This window comes from Anser cygnoides, chromosome 1 (genome assembly GCF_040182565.1).
Source record: "Anser cygnoides isolate HZ-2024a breed goose chromosome 1, Taihu_goose_T2T_genome, whole genome shotgun sequence".
In the NCBI taxonomy this organism is placed as follows: Eukaryota; Metazoa; Chordata; class Aves; order Anseriformes; family Anatidae; genus Anser; species Anser cygnoides.
The window spans coordinates 180,698,416-180,723,120 of NC_089873.1; the positions used below are offsets into that span (position 1 = coordinate 180,698,416).

General features: G+C 40.0%; 1 protein-coding gene across 8 annotated transcripts in view; it reads right to left on the reverse strand.

Moving 5' to 3' along the window:
* Positions 1 to 282: 282 nt before the first annotated feature.
* ENOX1 (ecto-NOX disulfide-thiol exchanger 1) overlaps positions 283 to 24,705 on the reverse strand; it is a 364,265-nt gene continuing 339,842 nt past the window's right edge. For 7 of the 8 annotated variants that reach the window (XM_048046941.2, XM_048046938.2, XM_066988313.1 and 4 more), the window contains 4 exons: positions 20,903 to 20,959; positions 5,793 to 5,895; positions 3,548 to 3,633; positions 283 to 636 (listed from right to left, as the gene is read on the reverse strand). In XM_048046941.2, coding sequence (XP_047902898.1) covers positions 505 to 636; positions 3,548 to 3,633; positions 5,793 to 5,895; positions 20,903 to 20,959 — 378 coding nt within the window. In that variant the 3' untranslated portion in view covers positions 283 to 504. The remainder of the gene's footprint in view (positions 637 to 3,547; positions 3,634 to 5,792; positions 5,896 to 20,902; positions 20,960 to 24,705) is intronic. The other variant, XM_048046942.2, reaches the window with a different exon arrangement.

A 24,705-nucleotide genomic window follows, 5' to 3' on the forward strand; every position in this document is an offset into this window, starting at 1 on the left:
CACATCTTCAAGTTTTCTTTTGGTATGCTTTCCCTCACTGTAAAATTACTCAGTTTTCTTACTAAACAGAAATAACTTTCAATAACAAAACTTAATGAGTTCTACTACATATTACATACAGACCGCTGCGGCTTAGTGACCACAACTGGGCAATCTTTCTGTTTAACTGTTTGCTCAATGAGCTTTTCTTAGATGTAGGACATGTAGTATTTTGAAATCATTATGACTGTGGTATCTTTCTTCAGTTTTCATAGGAAACAGATCTGTCACATTTTGAAAGTCTTTTTTTTTTGTTGTTTTTATTTTTTAATTTTATCTTAGGAACTGGTGCACAACTACAATTTCCACTCACAAGAGAACGTCACAAATGTAACTAAAATCAGGCTTGGATAACTTTGAAAACATACTACTATGTGCCAAAACCCAAATCTCTTACTTTAATACTTTATAACCCTGCCATGCTCTAGGAATTCTTCTTCTGCATAGCTTCATTACTAGTCACAGTCAGACAGTTTTAATTCCTTCAAAGGCACAAAACTTCCACCTCTTTTCCAGTGTTGCTCCTACACCAGTGAATTCTTGTTTAAACATGCGTGGCAGTCTCATTAAAAGCATTTCTATCTCATTTGCAGAGATCTGGGAAAGACAGAAAGGTAAAATTAAAGTGAGAAAACTGCCCTTTGGACTGGAAAGAGGAAATAAGCTAAAAAAAGTAAACATAAAAATCCAGGGCAGGTGAAAACACTTCCTTCTCCACTCAGCTCCATCAGTTTTCTCTTGGGAAAAAAAAAAAAAAAAAAAAAAAAGATAACTGCTTTTTTTTTTTTTTTTTTTACTTAGAGTTTACCATCTCTGGAGCCATCCTCTCCCAGTCTGGCCCAGTTCAGCAGTCCCAGATAAATGGGTATTGAAGTTCCTGACTCAGCATGGCTCAGGATATTTCTACGGTCTTGAAACCTTAATAACTGGTCACAATCCTAATGGAAAAATGTTCTCACTGCAGAAAACACTTCCACAAAGGCAACCTTTCTCATACATTCAGTAGAGAAGTCAAGAAATGAATGGCCATGGAAAATGAACCATTCTATTTTGTAGCTACTATTTTTAAAGTGATGGTCATGCAAGGAAAAGTGAAGAAATGTATTGGTTCTGCCAGTTGTCTACAGCTATCTCCATGATTTAATAGACTTCTCTGGCAATTATGATATTTCTGCTTATTCACATTTGTAGGACACTCCCATGATGAAAAGTTTTATTTTCAAAGCAGTGTATAAACACAGAACACACTAATTACACCTTATTACACCCAAAGGAAGTGCGAAAATATCTATCACCTTTTATTTTTCCTGAAGAGCTTAGCGAGACAGAAAGATTAAATGATTTGTTAAGGTGGTGCTGAAAAATCTGTGTTGGAGGCAGTCTGTCTAGAGTCCCAAAGTAATCAGGTCCATCTTTTACGTACTCTCATGGCAGTAATGGATAGCTGGTTACCTTTATGTAATGCATCTGAGCTCTATAGTGAGCCCTCAGCCCACATGGGTACGCTGACCTTATCATTCCTGTTCAGGTGAGGAATGACAGGCTAACCATGGAAAGTAATTGAAATTAATCTCTGAGATTACATCTCAGGATTGTGCTATTAAAAAGTAATTTGTTGCTACAAGCAGTTACTTCCAAAGTAAACCAGCGAGGTCAAATTCTGCAGCTCGTGTTTATTATGCAGCAGGTAGGTCGAGTGGTAGCTGCAGGGGCTGGTACTTCAGTGCCTTGGAGAGACCAAGACAATGCCTCATCCATTGCAAGTTAAAGGCTACCTGATCCTGGCAGCCTTGCAGAAGCCAACAGGCTACTCACATGACTAGAAAAAAAAAAAAAAAAAAAGAGCCTACAAACAAACACAAGGAGGGGCTGCAGCAGCAAAGGGGGCAGCCTCTGAAGAGCTCAGCAGGCAGAAGCAATGAGCAGCAGTGCTGGAGTGCACGGAACTGGTGTTCCAGTTGATTGTTGTTGTCAGTCAAGAGACAGATGGAGTGGTCAGCGAGGGGGAAAAGCTGGTGAAACTTAGCCAAATACAATGGGCTAAGGAGTGATTTGAATGACTGAAGAGATTGGGCAGACTGGGTGCTGCAACTGTGGCAGAAGGGGAAGGGCTGCAAATACGGCTGTGAAGCTGTGGTTATAACAGGGCTTGGTAAAATCAGATTTTTTAAAATATGAAGTGCAGTAATACCTCACCTTTTACTACCATCCTCTTCCACTACTCCTTTGTTTTTATGGGTAACAATGGATTTCAAAGCACTACCAGATCTGAGCTGTCATGGCCTGAAGATAATGCCTACAAACTTCATCATCCTTCCTCACTTCTCCATGCAAACTCTCTTATTTCCAGTGGGCTTCTAGCTCAGAATCTCCTCTGCTTTAAGAGGATCTCCTCTGCTTCACAGAGACAGAAGAAGGATCCTCCAGAGGCACGAAGCAGCCCATCAGAGGAGTTGGAGGGTGATCTTGGTATTGCTGGAGGAAGTCTTCAGGAACAAAACATTACCAGGATCAATGGAGTCGTGTCTAACAAGCACCACACAAGGAGTGCTGCTCACATTCTGAGCCCAGGTGCACCTCATGGCTGCATCCTGACTCCATGTCACAAGAAGGTCTGGGCAAGCACCATAATCCCCATGTTCAGAAGAGATACTGGCAGATGTGGATGAGAGCTGCGGCTAATCCGAGGGTGACCCCTGCATCTATCAAGTATCTCATGCAGTCTAGTGTCTTGTGGAGCCCTTGTTTGGAACTGAGAGTAGCATTAACCTGATCAAAGCTGGCTATTTTACAGCTGAGCTTCTCACCCTTGACTTGCTTAACATTTGGCAGAAAGAAATAGGCACTTCCAAAGTTTGATTCATCTCATCCTAGAGTAGATGCTTTAAAGTCAAAGTATCTTATTCTGTGGGTGTGTATTGGCTATGGACTGTAGAAACTGATGCGTTAAGAAACACTTTTTCATGCTATAGAGTGTTGGCATCACATTTGTGTTGGCCACAGCTCTCTGAATTTAGCAATAGGGTCAGAAAATTCCTTTATGAGGCCCTTTTGCTTCTATGTTGAGTCAAAGGATATGTATGTTTCATGGTCCATTTATGTGTTCATAAAAGTTCATGTTCAATGTGACCTGAGACTAACAACTTTTAGAAGAATAGGGAATTATCTCCTAAAATTCTGTACAGTTTAATGGCCACAGCTAAATCTGCCTCTTGTTCTGTTTTCTTTCTCTTCAGCTGTATTTCATGATCAGTATCATGAAATCAGCTGCTAGTCTTTGCCATTTAAAGCTCTGCTCTTCTTTTCCACAAATAATAGCTAACCAGTGCAAGGCAAAGGACCTCAACAGAAGTAGGTGTATTGTAATTTGCAAATGAATAAAGACCGCAAACCCCCAAGCCCCATATCCCATTATCTTTCTAATGGAAATACACGAAGAGTTTAACCTGCAGTAAAGAATAATACAGTATTTCTGTAGAGAAAACAGATTTTGATTAAATTTTTTTACCCTAGAGTCCAACTGCTGCATATAAGACCAAAGATATTCTATATTGGCTCCAAAAGGGTGGACGTGAAGAAATGTGGATATGATACCTGTATTAAAAACAAACGCACACAATATTGAAATTACTTCAGACAGTATATCATTAAAATAAGCAAAATAATTCTGAATAGTCTGTTCTTACAGGTTTTTCAGTATGAATTATGATTCCTATTTTTCTTGCACAACCCAATAAACATAAGAAAATGGCACATTTTTAATACAGTCATAATAACATGGTAAACACAATAGCTCATCTTCAGGAATGACAGCAGTTAGCAAGTAAGTGACCAAGATAATATACTGATGAATAAAGGAATTTCTAAACAAAGACTTGCTGGAAGCATTTCAACTACCAATTTTATGCTTGATTTACCAATATAAAATTGTGGATATTGTAGTGGTAAAATTATTGCTTTTTTCCCCTTCACTGGGTACTCTGTTGTGAAAACGTTTCATATAATTGTGTCACAAACCACACTCCCTCAAATTTTTTTCTAGTAATTACGCTGATGCTGGTTATGAAAAGTGTTTAATCCATATTACCCCTAACTGCTGCTGAAGAAAACACAAATCCTTTTTGACATATTTACTCATTTATTTTCTCTTAAAAGAAAGCCAGATCTGTCTGTCTTTATTGTTGTTTACAGGATCACTGTAAAAGGTATGGGAATAAAAGTGGTTTAGGAGGAGTCAGGATCTAAGTCTAGTGATTTTTTTCTGCAGTGGAAATCAAGTGACAGCATAATGATGACCGGAGAAAACAAGATTTGGGACATCAGAATTGCTATTAAAAGCACTATCCAATTTCTCCTCTTCTAAACAAACAGTGAAAATACAGAATGTCATGTATGTTACTGTTTGGGGAGAGTTGAACTGTAAGAATCAGAGCAAATATTTTCAGCTCTGTTTGGATGGGTTTCTTAACTGAACCACCCTAGGGGAAGTTCCTTATATTTAAAGCATAAACACCAGGATTAAAAATGCTTACAATTGACAAAAATGGGTCACTGTATCTTGTGTACTGCAGGCCATATTGCTTTCTTGATGCTGAATGAATTAGGATAATCTTGGATTTCAGTTTTCCCCAAATACTGGCCATGGTTGAAAATGATAAGTAAAATTTAACTCATTTTAGACTGGATTTGCAAAGAGCACCTTTTCCCCTCCCTCTTTTTTCCAATAGCATTTACAGAGTTCTGATCCTGCAAAAGGAAGGACATGTATTTAATTTGTATGCTATGGCATGTCCTCATAGCAGTTGTCTTCCTTGTGCTTTGTGTGACCATAAGCATATACACAAGAGTTCTTGAAGCAAAAATCAAGACCCACACATTTGGGTGGGTTGGTTGGAAATTCAATTGTATTCAAACCATGTTTGACCAGTGATATTGCATTGGTATTGCATTGGTAAGATGTGTGTCCAAGACTTTATAGTTCAGGATGTTCCAAGCTAGCTCTTCCATGCAATGTAAAGAAAACATCACTTGAAAACCTTTTCTAGTTACTGAGTGGAGTTCCATCACAACTTTTTTTAGTAATTTTGTTTTTCTTTTATACTCTTTTCCTCCATATACTCTCCAAGGACAGCACGGGCACCAAAGTTTTTGTGTCCCTAAACGCTAGGTACTAGTTACCTGGCCCACTGCCTCTGAGCTTTAGTTTTTAGGTATTCTTAAACAGTTTATTTCTATGATTTTATTCTAGGTGAAGGATACAACAGTCCTTGTGGTATTCTTTATAAATATTCATATGGCTAATTCCCTCACCTAATGTCAAAAGCATAAATCTGGCTTGCTTAATACATCCAGTACACATATTTTTGCTTGGTAGTTTGCTAATATTTTTTCCATCCCTTTCTCCTTCAGCATTTTTTCTAATAAACTGTTAACAAGTTATACAGTTCTAACCTGCTAAATTTAGATGTAAAGGAAATCTTCATACATACATGCTACAGTTCTAAATGCAGATCACTCTTTTATTAAACTCTGCAGATTTTTTCAGAAAGCAAAAGTTCACTTGTATTCTAGGATTTCTCTTACTAAATGCCAATCTGAATCCAGATGAAAGACAAGAATCTTTTTTTTTTTTTTTGATTTATTAATGCAAAGGTGCATGTAAATGCACATGCAAACAAAAAACTTATTAAAAGGCAGTTTGTTCTCAAAAAACAAACAAACAAACAAAAAAACTTATTTTTGGGTTATCTTACCTATTAATAGTGCCTCTTTCTCTGATTTTAGACCTGGACTTCGTTTCTCCGAATTTTTTTCTCTGTCTTGGTTGACCAGTGCTACTGTCAATACATTGATTTCCTATGAAGTTTAAAAAACAAAACAGGTAGTCATGTAGATTTCATTTACTTTGATTAAACCTGTCTGCTTTCTTTTCAACTCTATAAGAAAGATCGTTACTTTAATTCACATCTAAAGACAACACAATTATAAATAATTGATTTGTTTGCAGAATATTAAGACACTTTTTGAAGTACCTTTATGCCAAGAGCTGCCCAGAAGACAAATTTTGCTTATGGAGTAAGTAATAACTTTGTTGCTAGTGCTTCTTCATTAGAACAGCTTGAAAGATGTGCCATAAAACGTGGAGATGGTCAGAAAATTCACATTTTCTAGCTATTAAAGCTGTAAACAATGACCGCCTCTAGGGAACATGGCTGGAAACATTCAACTATAGCTATAAGAGTAAATTCAGCAGTCACTAGCAATGTTTCTAGCTACTAGAGCACAAGCATCTACCCTGCTATACTCTCCAGCCAATGCCTGGCATGGTGTTGGCTGCTGTCCCAGACAATTCCCAGGCACATTTTGGGGGTCAGCACATTTCAGGAACCGTTCCTATGCAACCACCTTGTTTTGAGGACTGAAAGAGAGCCAGCCTTAAGGGCAAACTGGTTAAGGCTCCTGTTTTGAGCTCCATTTTCTGCAGTCAGGTGGCCTGAACTAGCCAAATCTCAGCCAAGCTATCACACGCGTGATGCTCCATCAGAAGTACACAGGCAGTTGTGTGACACAGATTGCTCTTCTCCTGGGCATATGTGAAGTAAACAAATTATCTCTACTTCAGAGGCATGTAAGTGGCCTCAAAGTGCATTGCGCAGTATTCGAGCATATACATGGGCTGTTTCCATGGAGTGACTAGTATGCAGTAACTTGTTCCTTGGCGAGGCGGTGACTCACGCTCCTGCATCTGCTCTGCAAAATGCTTGGCAGTTCCTTGCAAAACCACAGAAGCAGCGAACTTGGGGCTGCAGATACGGTGGTCTGAGGTGGGACTGTGCAGGAACAGTGCTCTTGTTCTGGTTGAGGGAGACAAGGGGTGCTGCTAGCAGCTGGAGGTGGCACAGGACTGGGCAGCCTTAAATGTAATCAAATTTCAGCTATTTGGTGTAGTGATGTGGCCCATCTAAAACAGGCGTTTTAGCGGTGCCTCGCTCCAAAATAATTGGATAGCATTTTTGGCAATAAAAGAGGGACACTGGGTTTGGGTGGCTCTAGGGCATTTCCAGAGGTGTGAATAATCCACAGTTAAAAAATAAATAACTAAATAAAAATAAATAAATAAATAAATAGTATCAAATATGCCTTTCTCTAGATGAGTAAAGGCTCTACAATCTGTGATGGGTTCAAACGTTCCCCCAAGTTGTGAAGTGGAATATGCTGCCATGTGCCAGCTAAGGAACCGTATGAGCATCTCAGTGACTGAATGTGTATCCCTAGCCCCCAGTGACAAGGGACTCCGGTCCGCCTTAGCCCACAGTGACAGAGGTGTGAGATGCATTGAGGGACCTTTGGTTTGCTGCAGTTGTAGCAGCGAACTCAGGCATGTCTCTTGGCCAGATATCTATGTATAGTTGTGTATATGTAAGGTAGTGCACTTGTGCTGCCATTCTAGTCAATAGAAATGAAACTCTTTAGTCATATATTTTGGTTATATACTTTATGTTGAGCTAAATTGTACCTTAGAGATGCCTATTTTATTTTCCTCATTGGCTGCAAAGGGAACCTTGTGGTACAGATTTAGACACCTACAGGTAGGAGAGTCAGCAGTTCAAGAGTGGCAGTGATACTTTCTTAAAATAATGGTGCGCCTGAGTGCTCTGACAGCTACATCACCTTGACATCAATGCTCCTGTAGTGCTGCAATGCACAGGGCACATTATAGCGGCAGGAATATGCCCTAAGTTGTCCAGCACTGTTGATTCCCCTCCAGCCACAGGCAAAGGCTAATGCAAATACTCATCTGCTGCCAGCCACGACATCTGAGAACAGTGAAAGAAAACCCAGGCAGGAAGCAGAAATAAGGGAAGTGTTCATATGCATTTCTCCATGAGGGCAGCAATGACAAGGGGGTTACGGATCAGAAGAGCAGAGCTGGATGGCAGATTTCCTGATACTGCAGCAAAAGAGCAGAACAACATATGCCACCAGAGCTTGTATAGGTTAAGATGTAACTTTTGACTCCATCAGAGACAGAAAAGCAGTCTAAAAATAACAAATCCTGAGAGGGGAATGAGAGAGCAGAGAGATGTGTATTTGATACAACAGGCCCCAAACACAACACACTAGCAGTTTCAGATGGGATTAGAAGTTTTGTCAAGCAGCGAGGCAGAGAAAGAAACTATATTCCCATTGGGAGCAATGAACAGATGGATTCTCATTTAATCTCTAGATTTGAGCCTGTGCAGAACATTTTGTATGATTTATAGGACAGGGTAAATGGATGCAAAAGGAAGTCATATCAAGTCTTCCTTAACTGTATGTTGGTATGGAGGATAAAAGAGTAAAAAATTGGTTATGTGGGAGCCTGAGAAAACTGAGAATGGCAAAGATAGCTACTCAGCAAAAGACTGACATTAGAAAAAGGTTGCAGGTTCCTGAAGGTTTGGAAAGGGTAGGCTTCTACCATCCCAAACTGCCTGCCTCACAGAAATATGATAAATTAGACAACTCTGAGGTATCCAGCTGCCAAAATAAGCTTTCACAGGCCATGAGAAAATCCAGGGTGCGCATGGCTGGACAAAAGATGCAATAGCAATACTGCTAGGAATTAGCTGCAACTTAAAAGAAATCGGCATACTTGTGTCTAAAAAAATTAGTGTGTAGTTTACCCAGAAATGAGGCTAATTATAGTACAAATGAAAACCTTTAAGTATCAGACTACACACTGGAGGTACAAATCTGGTAACCAAGAAGCCTCTACAACTTGTCCTCACACAGTTAATTTGTACATTTTTAGAGGCTCTACTTATGCCAACACAAGAAACAGGAGTTTAAAGAGTACAAAGGTGAATGAGGCAATAACTAACTGGGAACAAACAGCTAGGTCACCTCTCTGACATGAGAAAAAGCTACTGATCAGCAGATGCCTGAGGAAAATTATTCAATATATACTACATTACAGTATTTCCTTTCGTTCCTGCAGACCATCCTTTATTTGGCAAATGATATTTTCTGAGGCCCTAAGCAGTCTCCTTCAGCAGGTTTCATTATAAAAGGAATATTTTGCTACCATCTGTCAGTTACTGCATTAAAGGAGAACACAGCTGAGCATGTGCAAAAACAATACTTATTAGAAACGAAATGACCTTGCAGGAACTAAATACAGCATGTGGAAGGCTTAATCCAGGTTAAATCACACCTGGAGACCATTAGAGACCTGGTCCTATTCATTATTCACAAATTATGTCAGGTATCGTAGAACATTGGAGGCCAGACTTGATGACAGCTCCGTAGCTGCTCAGCATGGATGCAATCATTCTATGTGAAGCTCTTGCTACTGCCAGCTCGGAGCTTTTCCCTACAAATGACACTTTCATCCTTCAGCAGATGATGAAAGGCCATGAATTCCCCTCAGGGACCCAACAAACCCTTTGATCTTGCAGACACCCCTTGGGGTCAGCATTTTGATTCGGGGTTCCCTGCCTTTGAACCAGGGAGGGAAAGACAGAGAGTCTTTCTGGCAAACTTTCAGAAGAACATGCTGAGGATGGCATAATTATACTTTTCGCACATGGACTACTCATTTCCACGGGCAGACCTCTCGCACCACCACTGACACGGAGCTGATGGCTGCGTTTGCACTGTGGAGACTTGTGCGTGGCAGTTCTGGAATATGGATGTCTACCTTAGATGTGTCCTGGCCATAAGGCGGGACAGATGTTGAGGTTGCATCATCCTCTCATGTACCCTGGCTTCTTTTGGAAGCAATTACAGAGGAATGACCAAGTGGAGTACTCCAAGAGGTGTCTGGTCTCACTGTCCACCATGGCCCATTACAGAGCAGCTGGGTCCCGTGCTGTTAATACAGCAAATGAGGGTGAGATTCCTGATAGAGCTGCATTGCCAGATGGAGACAGAAGTCCTGAGGAATAGAAGAGATGAGTCTCTGCAGAGAATAGTGGCAGGTACTGTGAGAATGAAAGGCTAGCTCTGCAGTCCAGGGGACTAGCAGATTAAAAAGCCCTAGATATTTCATCTGGATGAAATAGGTCTTTCAGTCCTTCATCAGTTTCTTTTTCCCCACTGTGGGAAAGTGTGACATTACATGCAACATTCTCATGCCAGACTTCACACATCCTCTATAAGCCAGTCTTGCACAAGTGCAAAAAAGGCAAACAGAATACAGAATGTCCACTCTTGCCTAGGGTTTCTCTCTTTAGCAAAAATGGTTCTCTTTAGCTTATAGAAGTGTGATTCTGAAAACATCTGCCAGTAGGCATCCCTAAAAGTGGGGGGGAGTGGGGACTTGCCATTATGCATAAAAACTGACCAAGAGCTGAGCAGGGCTTGAATGGCAGCTAACCTACCTAAAAGCTACTTCTACTTCACCCATTGTTGAGGACTCTGTGTGAAAGGCAGAATACGGAACTGAATGAATGTGACGTTGAAGACAACTGCCATGTGACCAGGATGCAAATGACAAATATCCAGAGATGTGAGATACTGCCTCAACTATCTGGGTAATCCAAATGTTTGATAATCACCGTTAAACCTGGGGGGAACGATGACTGAAGTTGTCTTCACAGACCTCGTTCCCTTTGCCGTGGTATGTGATATTTTGCAGAATTTTCTGGTGACAGGGTAAGAATAGCATTATGCCTTCTGAAGGACGTGTTAAAAAAGTCTGGAAGAGTTTGCAGGTCATGTTGATGCTCATACAAATCAAATTGCATTTAGAACAGAGGCAGGAGAAGGAAATAATAGATGTCGGACACAACAGGCTGAATATTGTCAACACACTGAATGTTGTCAGATGTATGGGATCCACCATGCTTTCTTATCAGCCAGGGGATTTCTGAGAGAAAATGAGTAGGAGGAGAAAAAGCTATTTATCAGCTATATAAACAAAAATCTTGCAGGCTATTAACAGCAGGCCAGAGAGATGTTGTAAACTTGAAAATGAAATGCAATTTTATGGGTTTTGATGGAAGAAAAACCCATACACACATGATACCAAATCTACAATCCTTAAGCTCTTGAAAGGTATATGTGTACTTGTTCTCAGTCCACAGAACTCAAGCTTAGATTTCAGAACTACTCGCCCAAATCCTGCTTATTGATGGACATGCAGGTTTGATGATCCCACTGCAAAGAGGAGTAGAAACTGGCTTATGACACAAAAAGCATGTGATTTTCATTTACTTTCATTTACCTGAGGATCTCTTAAAGGCTGGAATAGTTGTGATTGCTTTGCTGTTTCTTTTTTAAATTTTATTAAATGTATTTCAGACCCACATCTGAAAATTTTATCTTGCTGCTTTAACCTGAGTGGAGCCTAACTCGATTTCCAATCAAGCGAATGGAAGCTTTGCAGTAGTTTTAATGCACATCGAGCCATGCACCTTAAATTTATGGGCGACCACAAGGTTGAGGTACAAGACAACTTCTGACAGCTTAACATGCTTGTCAGTTGAGAATGGGCTACTGTGTTGTGGATGTTCTTATCCATGGTGAATACAAAATTATTCAGCTCACCTTGAGCTAAACCACACTGAAATAACTTATTTAAATTTAGTTTTCTTGCAAATGCAGAAATGTAGGAGTACAATCACAGTCAGCAATCATGACTCAGATGATCACAGACACAAAATCACTCAGGTGACTTTGGCAGGTCTCTAGTCCAACCTGATGCTCAAGGCAAGGTCAGCTGTAGGCTCAGAGCATGTTGCTCAGGAATTTACCCATACTAGCCTTGAAAACCTCCAAAGATGGAGAGTGTATAACCTTTCTAGGCAGTCTGTTTCACTGCTGAACTGTCCTAGGTATGAAGGTTTCTCTGTATACCCAGTCTGAGCCTATCTTTTTTCAGTTTCTAAACTTTGAGCCTGATGATCCAGCCAGTTTTTCATTCATCTAGAAGTCCACCCAGACAGTGTGTAATATCCCATACTGGGTAGAAAGATGCTATTGGATACCTTGTCAAAACCCCTGCAAAAGTCAGGGTGGACTTCAATCCACTGCTTTCCCCTCAGGCAAGGAGTTAGTCATTTCATCAGAGGCAATCATGTTGGTCAAGCATGATTACTCTTGGTAAATCTGTATTGTCAACTCTTAATTACCTTCTCCCTCATTTGCCCAGAAAAAAAAAAAAAAAAAAGAAAAAAGAAAAAAAAAAAAGGCTCCCAAGATTTTTTGATCCACCCTTTTTCCAGGGAATGTGGTAATGGTAGCTTCCTCTGATCTGGACCTGCCAGCTTTCAGCCAGCCTGCTGCCTGTTCCACTGACGAGCTCCATGCATTCAAACTTCATGTAAGAAGCAGGTAAAAGCTTGCCTTATTTTCCCTCCCTAAAGAGCCTGTGCACCCACCCATCACTGAACCCCAGCTGTATTCACTGTCCCAAAGGGCTCAGTTATCCCTGCGATGTCACAGCCCTATGCCAGCACACGCTGCTCCATCTCCTCCTGTTTGTTTCCCAGGTACATTTGTGTATGGGTACCTTAGATGGGTCTCCATCTCTTCTGCTTTATCCTTACCAAGGGCTATCTCTTGCTATCCTAATCCATTTTTCTCACCAGCCTGACCTCTGTTTCGTCACGAATCTGCAAGCTGTCTACACCCTCCCTAGTCATCTCCAGTTTACAGACCACCACCCCAAGCTGGCAAGTTCTTGTTTTTCTTTTCATCTTTTGCCCCTCAGACTCTCAAAGGATCCTTATCCTACTACTATCTAACCAGTGATGCAGAAGTATGTATTTGCCATATGCTACACTGCTGGTGAATATTGTAACAGTTTATGCTTGTGACTGCTTTATCATTAGAAATTATAGAGACCAGATGTCACCTTTTCACTCAGATCAAGCCTCAACTTTATAACTTATCTTGTGCTATGCAGGAAACCAGTGCTGAGTTTGTCAGCCACAGCAAATTGTAATTACTGCTAAAGTGTGCTAATGTAGAAATGTACTTTTAAAGTACACTAATATAGAAAATCATACCATGACAGAACATTTAAGAGTATACCAGTAGTAGCAAATAAACCATTGACAACTGGTTTGAAAAATTATCTGGCATTAAAATTATAAAGAACAACAATGAAGAAAAATTAGAACAGCAAACATAAGGCCTTGCAAACGAAGCACTTCAGACACAGCCCTATGCATCTAAGATTAGTTTGTCTGATTTATCCTACATGATAGAAATGTTTTCAGGAGTGAAGATTAATTGTATTATGGTGCTCTTGACATCCTATTTTTCCGACCCATTTGCCAGAGAGATGCTTTTAACTTTTTCATTACAAAGCTTTTACTATTATAACTTTCACCTGCTGAGTTTAGGCAACTAGCGATAATGTGAAAATGCTTTTCTCACTGAAACTATCTCTTTATATTGTTCTTCTTGTATTTGAGCACATCTATTTTATGAGAATGTACATATGCAAAATACAGATGACTAATATGAAAGTTACTTCATGCTTATTTCTAAAAGTATGATCAGGTTGCTTCATTTTCTAAAGCTGGATTTATGTGTAGGTTCCTGATGACTTAACACAGATGTTTTATGTGATCTGAAGGTGGTTGTTTTGCAAAGGAAAGGTAATTGTCATTTTGCACATTTTATGATAGGGAATTGCAGCAGATCAATGGCTGGCTGAATGAAAGCACTGCCTACCCACCAGCACTGCTGAAATCATTGTAGGAGGGGATACTTCATGTTTACTTGAGACTGAGAACTTGTCAAAGCCCTTGCAAAAGTTCTTTAACATAAATATAATTCCAGGAATCACCTCGAGACTGATGCACTTCTTAAAATAAATAAATAAATAAATAAATCTAGAAAGGAAATTCACTTCCCTTCTTGGATACGTAGAATTGTTTTGAAAATGTCTTAGCTAAAATAAAAGGAATTAATTGGGAGAAAAACAATAAATAAATAAATAAATAAATAAATGTTTGATGAGAACGAATGCATTTTCAGCAAGGGTCTGGATTTGAAAGACTTTAATCTTAGTTATCTGAAAACTCAGGCCAATCCCTATATTCACAGGAATCTCCATATGTAAATCTATGAGAAGTACTTGAAACAAACATTTTAGAGCTCTCATTCCCCTGGATTGACTCCCGATTGGGAAGATGAATTCTTCCAAGAAGAGTGTCTCCTGGGGATATTGAACTTCCTTTCTCAGCTCAGTCACTTTTTACTGTCCATTCTCTGAAGGACTTCAGCAGGTTGGAAGGAGTGTGAATGTGGTGTGCAACCTCAGGACTGCAGCAGGAGGCTTGTGGTTGAAGCAGAGGTGTCCCGTTATCCTTATGGTGGCTCTGGGGGAGCCTGGGTGCTGTGCTAACAAGCCAACCTGCCTTGTGTGCAGTGTGGGTTAAGCATACAGCTGCATATGTATAAGGCTGAATGTTATTCCTCAGTAGAAACGATGGGGTGACTCCTGTATAAATACTTGGGGAAAATACTTTGGGATGAAAGGCTGTACTTAATGATCAGATATTATTAAAATGTCAGATGGCTCCAGGGATTGAAGAACTGTCTCCCTGTGGAGCTCATATGAAATATGAAGTCAAAAAACTTTTGTGGTTTGCTGAGTGGGTGGCCAAATGGTTTTTACCATTGTGTCTCTTTGACATTGTCTCATTGAGTCCTCTCTTCTCCTCCCTCTGATGATGGGTATTTACTCCAAAAAAAAAAGCCAAATTACGATGACACTCTGACACTTTCAATCAGGGACAAGGGAGTTGGTGTGATTTCTTTCTGCACATTAACAAAGGGGATATTTGTGAAAACCCTTATCTGCTTCAGGTAGCACAGTCTTTGTCAGAATACACTGGTCTGTTGTAGCAGTTTGCTCCCTATAGGGTTAGATCATGTCTGAAACTGTAGAGACTGTGATTCTGCCAGCAGAGAGATCACCACTGTGCTAATGAAACCGAAATGCCATCCTCTAACATATGAAATCAGGGCTGGGGTAGCGAAGGTGGACCTCAGGGGGCATTTATCTATCAGTATGTGAGAACTTCTGATGGCTGACCAGGGTCTTGGGTAACATGGTCCTCACAGCCAGTTAAACTCCTGTTATTTTTCAGCCCTCATGGTATTAAATTCACAAGGTGATCATTCCTCATTCTTGCCATGGTAAGTAGGAAAGCTGCTGATCTGCAAATGGTCATAGCTGCTTGAATTTATCATACTCTACATGCCTTAAATTGAAGGAAATGAGAGGAAATGAGTGATGGGAGGGCTACAAATAAGTGCCTGGAATGGAAAAAAATGAGCAGGGACAAGAGAGAGACATAGCCACTCCTCACCCCCTGGTCCTGGCCCCATCATGACAGAAGAACCTGCATACAGGGAGTAATTCGTGTCCCTAATGCCTGGGAATAGTTTACACCTCCTTTACACCTCCCTCCAGTCAGGATACCTGAGTCCTTGCACCATCCAACAACATAGCACACTCAAGATCAGAAACTAAATCTCCCTCCCCTCAGGGGGCTATCCTCATTCCTGTGCTGCAGTTATTCTCGGTTGCTCTCTTCAGACAATTAATTGCATTTGTTAAATGAATTAGTTGACTGAATGCAGTCTTGCAAAGGGGAGCAGTTGTGACAGTGTGGCTGGAGAGTACAGGTAGACCATTCTGTCTTAAGAAGAGGAAATGGAGCTTTTAACCTTCTTAGGTGGAGGACAGAAAAACAAAATACAACTTTTGGCATCCTCTGCAGGGAATGTAGCCTCCGTAGCATAGAAAGGTTGCTGACACCCTTCCTACCCTCCTCTAATTCACCCAGCTGTCATTGCTTCATATTTTGCAGCGCCCACGCATTCCCGTGTGCTCCAGAAATGCCTACTGCAAGGACAGAGGGTCCCAGCAGAGCTGAGGCAGCTACTTACTGACCCATCTCAGCTTGCTGAAGCTGAGGTCCACAGGATACAAACCCCAGGCATCTGGAAAGCTCAGATAGAAAACAAATGCACATAATTTCCTGTCATACGCAACCTCTTCACTAAGGTTTTTTGGCCTGTAACTGGAGGACCAGATTCTTAGCCATATAGAGTACATTTTTCATCTCAAGTCCATGCTGTATGAATAGCAAGCCTTTTGAAAAGTGGGTTAACTGGGAGACGATCATTGTACTCACAACGAAGTGAAGCAAAAGCATCAGCAACCACTTTCTTGGGATCTTCATCAATAAAGGTGGCCAACTTTTGTCCCATAGTCCTGAATTGCTGAGACAATCCAAGCAGGCCTTGCTGTCTTCTAGCTCCCTCTCCTCCGCCTGTGTTCAAGGACCCTTTTCATCTCACCTGGCTCAATGTGAGACAGTCACATAGGAGGTGCCCCATCCCATGGCCGATGTGTACTAACACATATATTGACATGGAACATTCACAGCAGGTGCCCTTGGGTGCCTACATTAAAACTCTGCACACTGAAGCACAAGGACTGAACTCTAATGAGTTTGGTGGAATTACAGACTTCTCCAAAAATTGAAGGGGGTTAGATTTCTAAATCCTTGCCCAGCTGATTGCAAATCTGAGCCTTAATTAAGAGCAGTCTTGTCTTGGAGAAAGATCATCAGTGATTAACCCATTATATGTGAAAAGAGAAGACTAGGGTGTACTTAGAAATAACATCACTTCCAGTGTAGCACAAAGTGAGCAATTTAGTAAAATGGTTGAAACGTTTCACCCTAGATATACTCCTCCTCAGAGTCAAGGATTGTCTGGTAATTGCTTGAAAAGCAGATACAGGGGGGGAAATTAAAGGAAGAATCAACATCAAAAGTAAGATGCTTGGTTGAACTTGAGAAATGCTCTGATAATAGCTTCAAGCATTCAAATGGAAAAATGCATCCCTACTTAATATTATTGATTCGATGTCTGGAGACAAAACCACAGAATATTGTGTCCAAGTTGCTGGAGATGCTAACTGGAGGGAGGCAGATGAATGAGGTCAAAGTCATTACTTTGTTCAAGCAGTGAAACTCAAGCTGGAAAAAACGCTGTTAAAAAAAGCTTGTGGTGAAATCAGTTTTCCCCTCTGAAATATATCTATTTTGTTATGGCCTGGTGATAACAAGGTAACTCTGAAAACCTTTTGGTGAAATGCTGGCTTATTAAATCTGATGGGTATTTACGACTTCAACAGAATCAGGATTTTACCATGCAACTGCAGTTTGGACATTCAAAATGTCCGAAACAAGACCCATCTCTTGTTTTGGTCTGAAGCAAGAGGGCTGGTACTCTTGACTACCATTTTGTGGCACTTTTACAAAGGGTAGGAGTTATTAACAGGAGCTATTCTCCATCTAAGGAAGCCAGGTGGCTGTCAAGGGAGAAAGACAATTTCATGGAAAAATAATCATGAGGTTCTTCTAAAATTAGGATCATGTTCAAAAATCTCCCCTTCACCACTAAGAATAGAGGGATACCATGGAGGTTAATCTTCCCACCCCCCAAAATAAGGATATATTCACCAAAGCTATACATTATGTATGCTGGACTCAGCAGTGAGCAAAGGAGGTCTTCAGTCAAAACACAGCACTACCATTTACAGAAGAGGCTCCGCGGAAAGCCAATGAACCCACAGAAAAAGTGGAGGAATAAATTATGTTTACAGAGTGAACCGCAAAACATGAGATTAGTATTTTGAATTTCCAAAATGTTCTCTACTTGAACACATCTCCAAAGCAAGATTTTTTATTTTTTTTTTCACACGGTGACTAATCAGGTCTCAGGAGTATGGGCACATCCTGGAAGAGGATTATATCTGAAATTGTAATTGTACATTGGCCATTATTTTCTCTTCACTTAAGACAGATGCGTGAATTAAACAGAATTATATTCAGCGACAAAGAGAAAATTAAAGGGGGTAGAAATTAGAAGAAAGAAGCAATATTTTAGCAATCTTTTCCTAACTGCAAGGCTGAAGAGAATGAACGCTTGGTGACAACACCTCTGGCAGCGCTGGGTGCTGAAGTCTCTGTTAGCACTCGGGCTCCATGTACCACCCGAGCCTGGCATCTGGCCTTCCCTATAGGGTCTAGCTAGGAAATGTCAACAGCTGTAACAAATATTACCACATGTACCTGGCAAGTCACTTGTAAAACACCCTTCTGACTGTTTATAGAGCTTTGTAAGATGGTTTTGCTTTCTAGAAATAAATGCTGTACCTGCGTGTACCTGCAAGATGCTAAAATTTCTTGGTTTCACCCTCCAGGTTTGTGTGTGAACTGCCATGGCAGGGAGGGTAACATTGCCATTGCTCCAGCCTCTTAATTAACTGTGCTCAATTCTCTTGACAAAAGCAAGAGAAAAAGTCAAGAGTTGTATGTTTTACAAATGGGGCGCATTTCAGGAGGGATATTTTTATGTTTCCAAAGGTATCCAGCTCCTTGCTTCTCTTTCAGGATGGTCTGAAATAATTGAAACCTAGAAAAAATGTCAGGATAGTTCTAAGTATATGTTTTCATCTATATCTGCTTTTGCTAGGAAAAAAAATATTTCAAGGCTTTGTTTTAAGAAACAATATATTTTTAATGTAAATTACAATGCAGACCAATGCAATCAGCAGAAAGCTTCTGCTGGAAGAAGATAATCTTTTAAGACTACAATAGGAACTTTCTCGATGTGCACACAACATGCCTCAAGAATCCTACTGTCATTTTTAGGACACCGATTTTCTGCAGAGTAAATAATCTAAATATTCTACAGTGTGGAGATTAGATTGTGTTCCATGTATAGGCATATGTTGCCATTTTTCCTCACCAACACCTCCCACTATTGCTCTTCATGTAAAGGTATTTCATTTGCTGAATTCAACCTGTCAACTGTAACAAATATGCCCTAATCCCATTATATGCATCACAGTTCACTAACAGCCACATAGGAGCCACCGAGCCTTTTTCTCTTTGATCATCCCAGATTTACACACTGGCCAAGGGCAAGAGCTATGAAGTCTGCTGAGAATAGATGTGGAGAGAGAACCTGCAAGGCACAACACCTGAGCTCTACATGTTCAGTATAAAGGACACTTGTTTAAAAGGTGCCTCAACTTCCACATTACAAAGTTCACTACTGTAGCAAATGCTTTAACATCTATTCTTTTCCTTTAGTTCTTCATTTCTAATTGTGCTGCTGTGCTTTCTCAGACCTCTTAGTGGCATAACTGTTGAACACATACATGGCTGTAACTGTTACTCAGTAGTTGCAGCTGTCTAGTTTCCCTCTTCACCGTTAATTTAGATATTGACTTCTTATTAGTCTAATATTGCATTGAAGAAGAGCTCACGGAAAAGAGGGGCAAAAAATAGTTTTATCCTGTGGAAAGCTCAGGCGTTTGAACAACTCCTACAATTAAAAACTAGAATAAAATATTACATTTTGAAAAATTTACAATTAACCAAAGATTCTGAAATATTTTATTTCAGATTCGGGAAATAATCTACTGAAACAATTTCTTTAGACAATTGAAATATTTTATTTTAATGTTATTTAAACCTGTATATTATATAACAATAAAGCTTCCAGGCTCTTCTGCTTTATCCTGTTTTGTATGAGTCAGAATGATAAAAGTTGAAGCATTTTGGAAATTTTCCTTTAAAACATTTTGATCCTGCAAAACATTGTTTCATCCGCATTTTTTGGAGAGAAAGCAAGCTTCCTTTGGAAAGTTTCTAAATCTTAAGTTTCTATATTCCCTTAGGAAACTTGGAACCAGCTGTTGTGCAGGCAAAAGTTTTTAAGTAGCAAATGTGAGCATTTCAAGCTCATCAGTGGATTAATGTTTTTATTTGGGTTTGCAAACAGAATCTTTCAAGGGGGCAATGAGATGCTGTGCAGACAGACTGCAATTGCAGATTTGTTGGAGCTATCAGACAATATTGAATGTCTCCTGTCCAAATCCTGAGAGCTATGAGGCCCTATCGACTTCGCTGCGGAAACGGACCACAATGAATGAGATTCAGGGACGGATTAAAAAGAAAGGACATTTCCTTATCACAAAGCAGTTCACAAAATTTGAGAGTTCCATTCCGGTTGAAAATAAAACTGCTTTCCTGGCTGTGTCATTAGATAACATATTGACAAAAACAGATTTAAAATATATTAGTGTTCAGGCTGTTGCTGGCTCTTTTAGCTGGGTTGAAGATATCATGTATAATCAGTTTTAATTTTCTTATGTTTATGACAAAACACAAAGCTGCACGGTTTGCATTACAAACATAGCAGGAAAATTTTTCTTTATTTCCTTTCCCCTTATCCAAATTGCTGTTTTGACTGCAATCATTAAGGGAATAATAGAAGCATTTTTTTGGCAGTAGGATTTAAAAACCACGACCTTAACAAGTCCTTTAACAATTTTGGACAAAATAATGACTCAATTAATTAATTTAGTCCTTTCTGTGCAAATTAACTGTTTCCAAATTATACGCATACATGAATCACCTCACTCAGAACTGAATTATGGCCAGACTTGCTCAGCTGCAAGGTGGCAGCCACGGAGACAACAATACAACTTTGTAGGTTGAGTAATCCTGGACAGGACACTAAGGCAAAGCATTTCTCTTGCAGTCGTTTCCATGGTATCTTTAACACCCACATACAGCAACTAGGACATTGGTTGTGAAAGTCTCATCCAAATAAATCCGACAAAGTAAATTGCACGGAACTCAATTTATCTACCTTGAAATGAAGTTTGCTGGGATTTGAACCTGTGGCTTCAGGAAAAAACAGCCACTTCAAACCTGATGTGCAAATCATTCAGCCATTCTATCAGGTTTAAGACATAAACAGAAAAATTTGAAACCATAAGCATGCATATATATCTCTAAATCTGTGCATATACAGCTGTACCTACATTTGCCTGAGATTCATCATGCCCATTGATTTCTGCTAATTCCTTGGCGCTTTTTAACTGCAAAGAGTAAACAAAAAAACAAAAACAAAACAGAACAAAACAAGCACATTACTTGAGTATTTCACACAGTTATCTTTGATTTATTTGAAGGAGCATTTTATAAGGCTTCCAATGAGAAAAACAGATGGAGCATATAATTCTAATGAGTTTTTGCTCAAACCATTTTGAAACCAACGTACTTAAGGCTTGATAGGTTGGTAAAAAAAAAAAAAAAAAAAAAAGAAAAGAATAAGACAGGGTCATTATTTTTTAAATAATAAGAAAGTAGTTTCAGGGCATAAAAAGTGTGTAGAATTGGCTCTCAAGAATAATAAATGATTTAATTTCCCCTTCTTCTTGCTATTAATTTAAACTTTACAATATTTTCAAGTTGCCACTAGCTAAACAGTGTTTTGCTAATGATTACTTTTGAATGATATATTTTGAGCTTTCCAAGACGCCACAGTGCTACTGTATGTTTCCTTCCTGAGGAAGCATCTAAATAACTGATATGGCTCTTGGGTATGATGGAAAAGGAGGTGAAGAGACAAACAGCTCTTTTACTTAACCACTGGCAGGAAGGACCGATGAGACGCTACCAATTTCAAATATATGATCTGAACCAAAACATTTTTTCCTCCTGATTTAGCTTTTTTGGGGAAATCCAGGATTACAGAGAGGATTCTAAAAGTCTTTCCAGAGAGATTTAAGGAGTGTCCTAGCTCATGTCTCGAGCCACAGTGAAATATGCCGTTGTTCATCCTGTGATTGAACAAACAAGGAAAGGAGGGGACACCACAGCTCTCCTGAGCCTGTAAACCACGCAGGTTTGTACATTTAGCGGAAGAACTCAAAACCATTTAATCTCTATGTACACTTCTGAAAAGTGATGTGTTTATTGTAACCTAATTCAAAGTAGATATTTGGGGATGATGGAGATAGGATACAATCAACAGAACTTTTCTCTATATTCCTTGGTCTCTATCTGTTTTTGCCAAAGAAGCTGGGGTCCATTTAACAAGTGATGATACAACTGTGACACTGAATGACAACCGTCCTAAAATCAAGGTGAATATGGATGTTATTATGTTTTGATTGGGTGTCTGGCACAGAAGCCTTGTCTGACTACCACTGTTGGATGACTGGTCAGATTACCTCTATCATCTTTTTGCTGTGCAGCAGCAACAGCTAAACTGCCTGTGAATCAGTTCTTGGCTTCTCACCATTGCCAATCTGACAATTAAGGTAAGTGGGCCATGATCTCTGTATACCTCATGATGCAGGCCTGTGTGAGCCACTAAAGTGGTCCTGAAAGAGGGAAGGGGGCAACAGTCCCTGAGAAAGCAGTACGAAGGACAGCTGGGGACTGCAAACTCATCAGGTGTCCTGGTTCAATTCACTGACACTCATCTTTCAATGCCCTTGAAAAGCCTGCAACTCATACTAAAAACAGTGTGATGCATTTCCACTGAATGCTGCATGTTTTCCTTCCACTGAAATACAACCATCCTGTGAAAAAAATCTCGCTGTGAGGATGCTGGTAAGAACGAGACAAGAAGGCTACTTCCAGCCAAGAAAAGTTAGGTATTTCTGCACTGTGCTGTGAGCCATTTCCTGATTCTGCCAATTTTTCATTTTAAATATTCACCTCATGTGGGCTGTCCCGTTGAGTTCAGCTGAATTACTCATCCGAATATGAGGTTAGGAGTGTGCTCAGGTATATAAAACTGTTCTGCATGCTACGTCCATGTCCTGAGCGCTTTGGGAGTGCTGTTCATTACTTACCTTTCTACTTTCCTTTTTCAGGTGGATAAAGTGCCATCACCCCTTGGTAGCTGCTAGCTTCTTGGGCAATGCTCCACGTGCCTTTTGCTGGTGACATGCAGCTCTCCCATCCACCTCATGCATGTTTGATGGGAGAATGGGCTCAGCTTCCAGCCTACGTTGGTCTGCCAGACTTTCTCCCCACCACTGATTCCCACCATCACCTTCCCAGCACTGCTGCACTGGTGGAGGTAGTGTTAACGCAATTAGTGCAGGAAGGATGCTTGATCCTTTTTCTCTCTTTTATGTCCTGCAGTGCCCTGAAGAGGATGTCAGAGCTCAGGCAAGAAGCTGCTAGCATCCACATGTACACTAAAACCACTGCAGCAGGAGGTGGAGGTAAACCAGTGGAGATAATAGGAGAAAACTTATGGGTAGAAAATATGTTTCTGGATTCCCACAGGTTAAAGGGTTAAAGTCCCCTTTTTCCAATATTGTTTGTTTGCTTGTTTAATTGAAATTTAATTTATACTCTTCTCTCACAGCCTAAATCATGAAATGTTGGAATAGAAACCTTGGAAAAACATACAATATTGGAAAAACAGGACTTGCCTTACCCCCGAGGCAGGCTCCTTTGCAGGTTGGTGGTGAGACTGATGTTACCAGCAGGAAGCATACTGAGGCTACACACTGAACTAGTGCCAGTAACAACCAAGGGACTACCTGAAAGGAAGGGAGAAGAGTTAAGGAGCTGGAAGGCTCTCATACATCTCATGCCATGGTGGGGTCAGGTCAGGCATAAATCAGTGGGCTCAAAGTCCTCTGACAACTGGAGCTGGTGGCTGTGGACAAGATCTGATCCAGAAGCCTTTTTGCTACCATCCTGTAACATGGTGAACAAGCAAACAGGATCTCTCCCAGCAGGACATACAGGATGAAAAGGCAGATTTTAGCAAATATATCACCAAAAAAAAAAAAAATTCCAATAAAGATGGGAGCCCAGCACTGTTTATTTTTTAAAGAAATGTTCATATTTACTTGACTCTGCCATGATTTTCAATACCCATGGTTGGAAAAACACACAGATGAGCTGTGGTCCTTGTAAAGGAAAGCTGTGAGCCTTGGCAAGTGGGGGTCACTACTGCTAGGGGCTTTGCTGTTCTGGAAAATTTTGGAAATGGTTCAGGATTGTTGGAGAAGCACACTGGTTGTGCAGCTCTCTTTAGGAATTCTGGCTACTTACAGCCTTAGCTCTAGGCATGTTTCAGTTAATGCTCAAGACAAATGCAGATCCATTGTGCCCTTCTTCCAGCTACTGTTTCATCTGTCTGCCTAGCATGAGTGCACATTTGATTTGCAATTAGTAGGAGTCTGCAGAGATTTGGAAGTCACCCCTGTGGTCTCTATTGAGGCCTCATATTGTGAGATATTCCTATATGTTTTTGCAGAATTTAATTGCTACTAAGATATAAAATAATTTATATATAAATCTATATAAAATAAAAACCATAAATATAAATCTATATAAAATATAAACCATGCAATTTCATTCTTTTTTTTTGACTATTCTATGATGCTATACTTTGAATGACATGAAAATGTAAATGAGATGCAGTTAACTCAAGAGATCTAGTAGTTTCTGTGTTTATAAATATGCTGTTACCTAATCCACTCTTCCTCATGGCATTTTGTTTAATGCAGTCCTGCATCAGTTCTCATTTAGAAGGTTTTCTTTGTAGCCATAAGTGCTAAGAACACATAGCATTTACTTTTCCCATTATGCATATTAAATGTTTAAATCTGTTTGCAGACATATTCAGACATACATGCTGAAAACTCTTGAACATAAGAACTATCATCATTTTGAATCTCTGCCATCAAAGCAGTTCAGAACCTGCAGTCTTTAAGCTACAGATACTAACCAACTCGCTAAATATTTTAGCTCAAAGTTTATATATAAAGGACAAAAATACGTCTCACAACAGAGACTGTGCCTATGC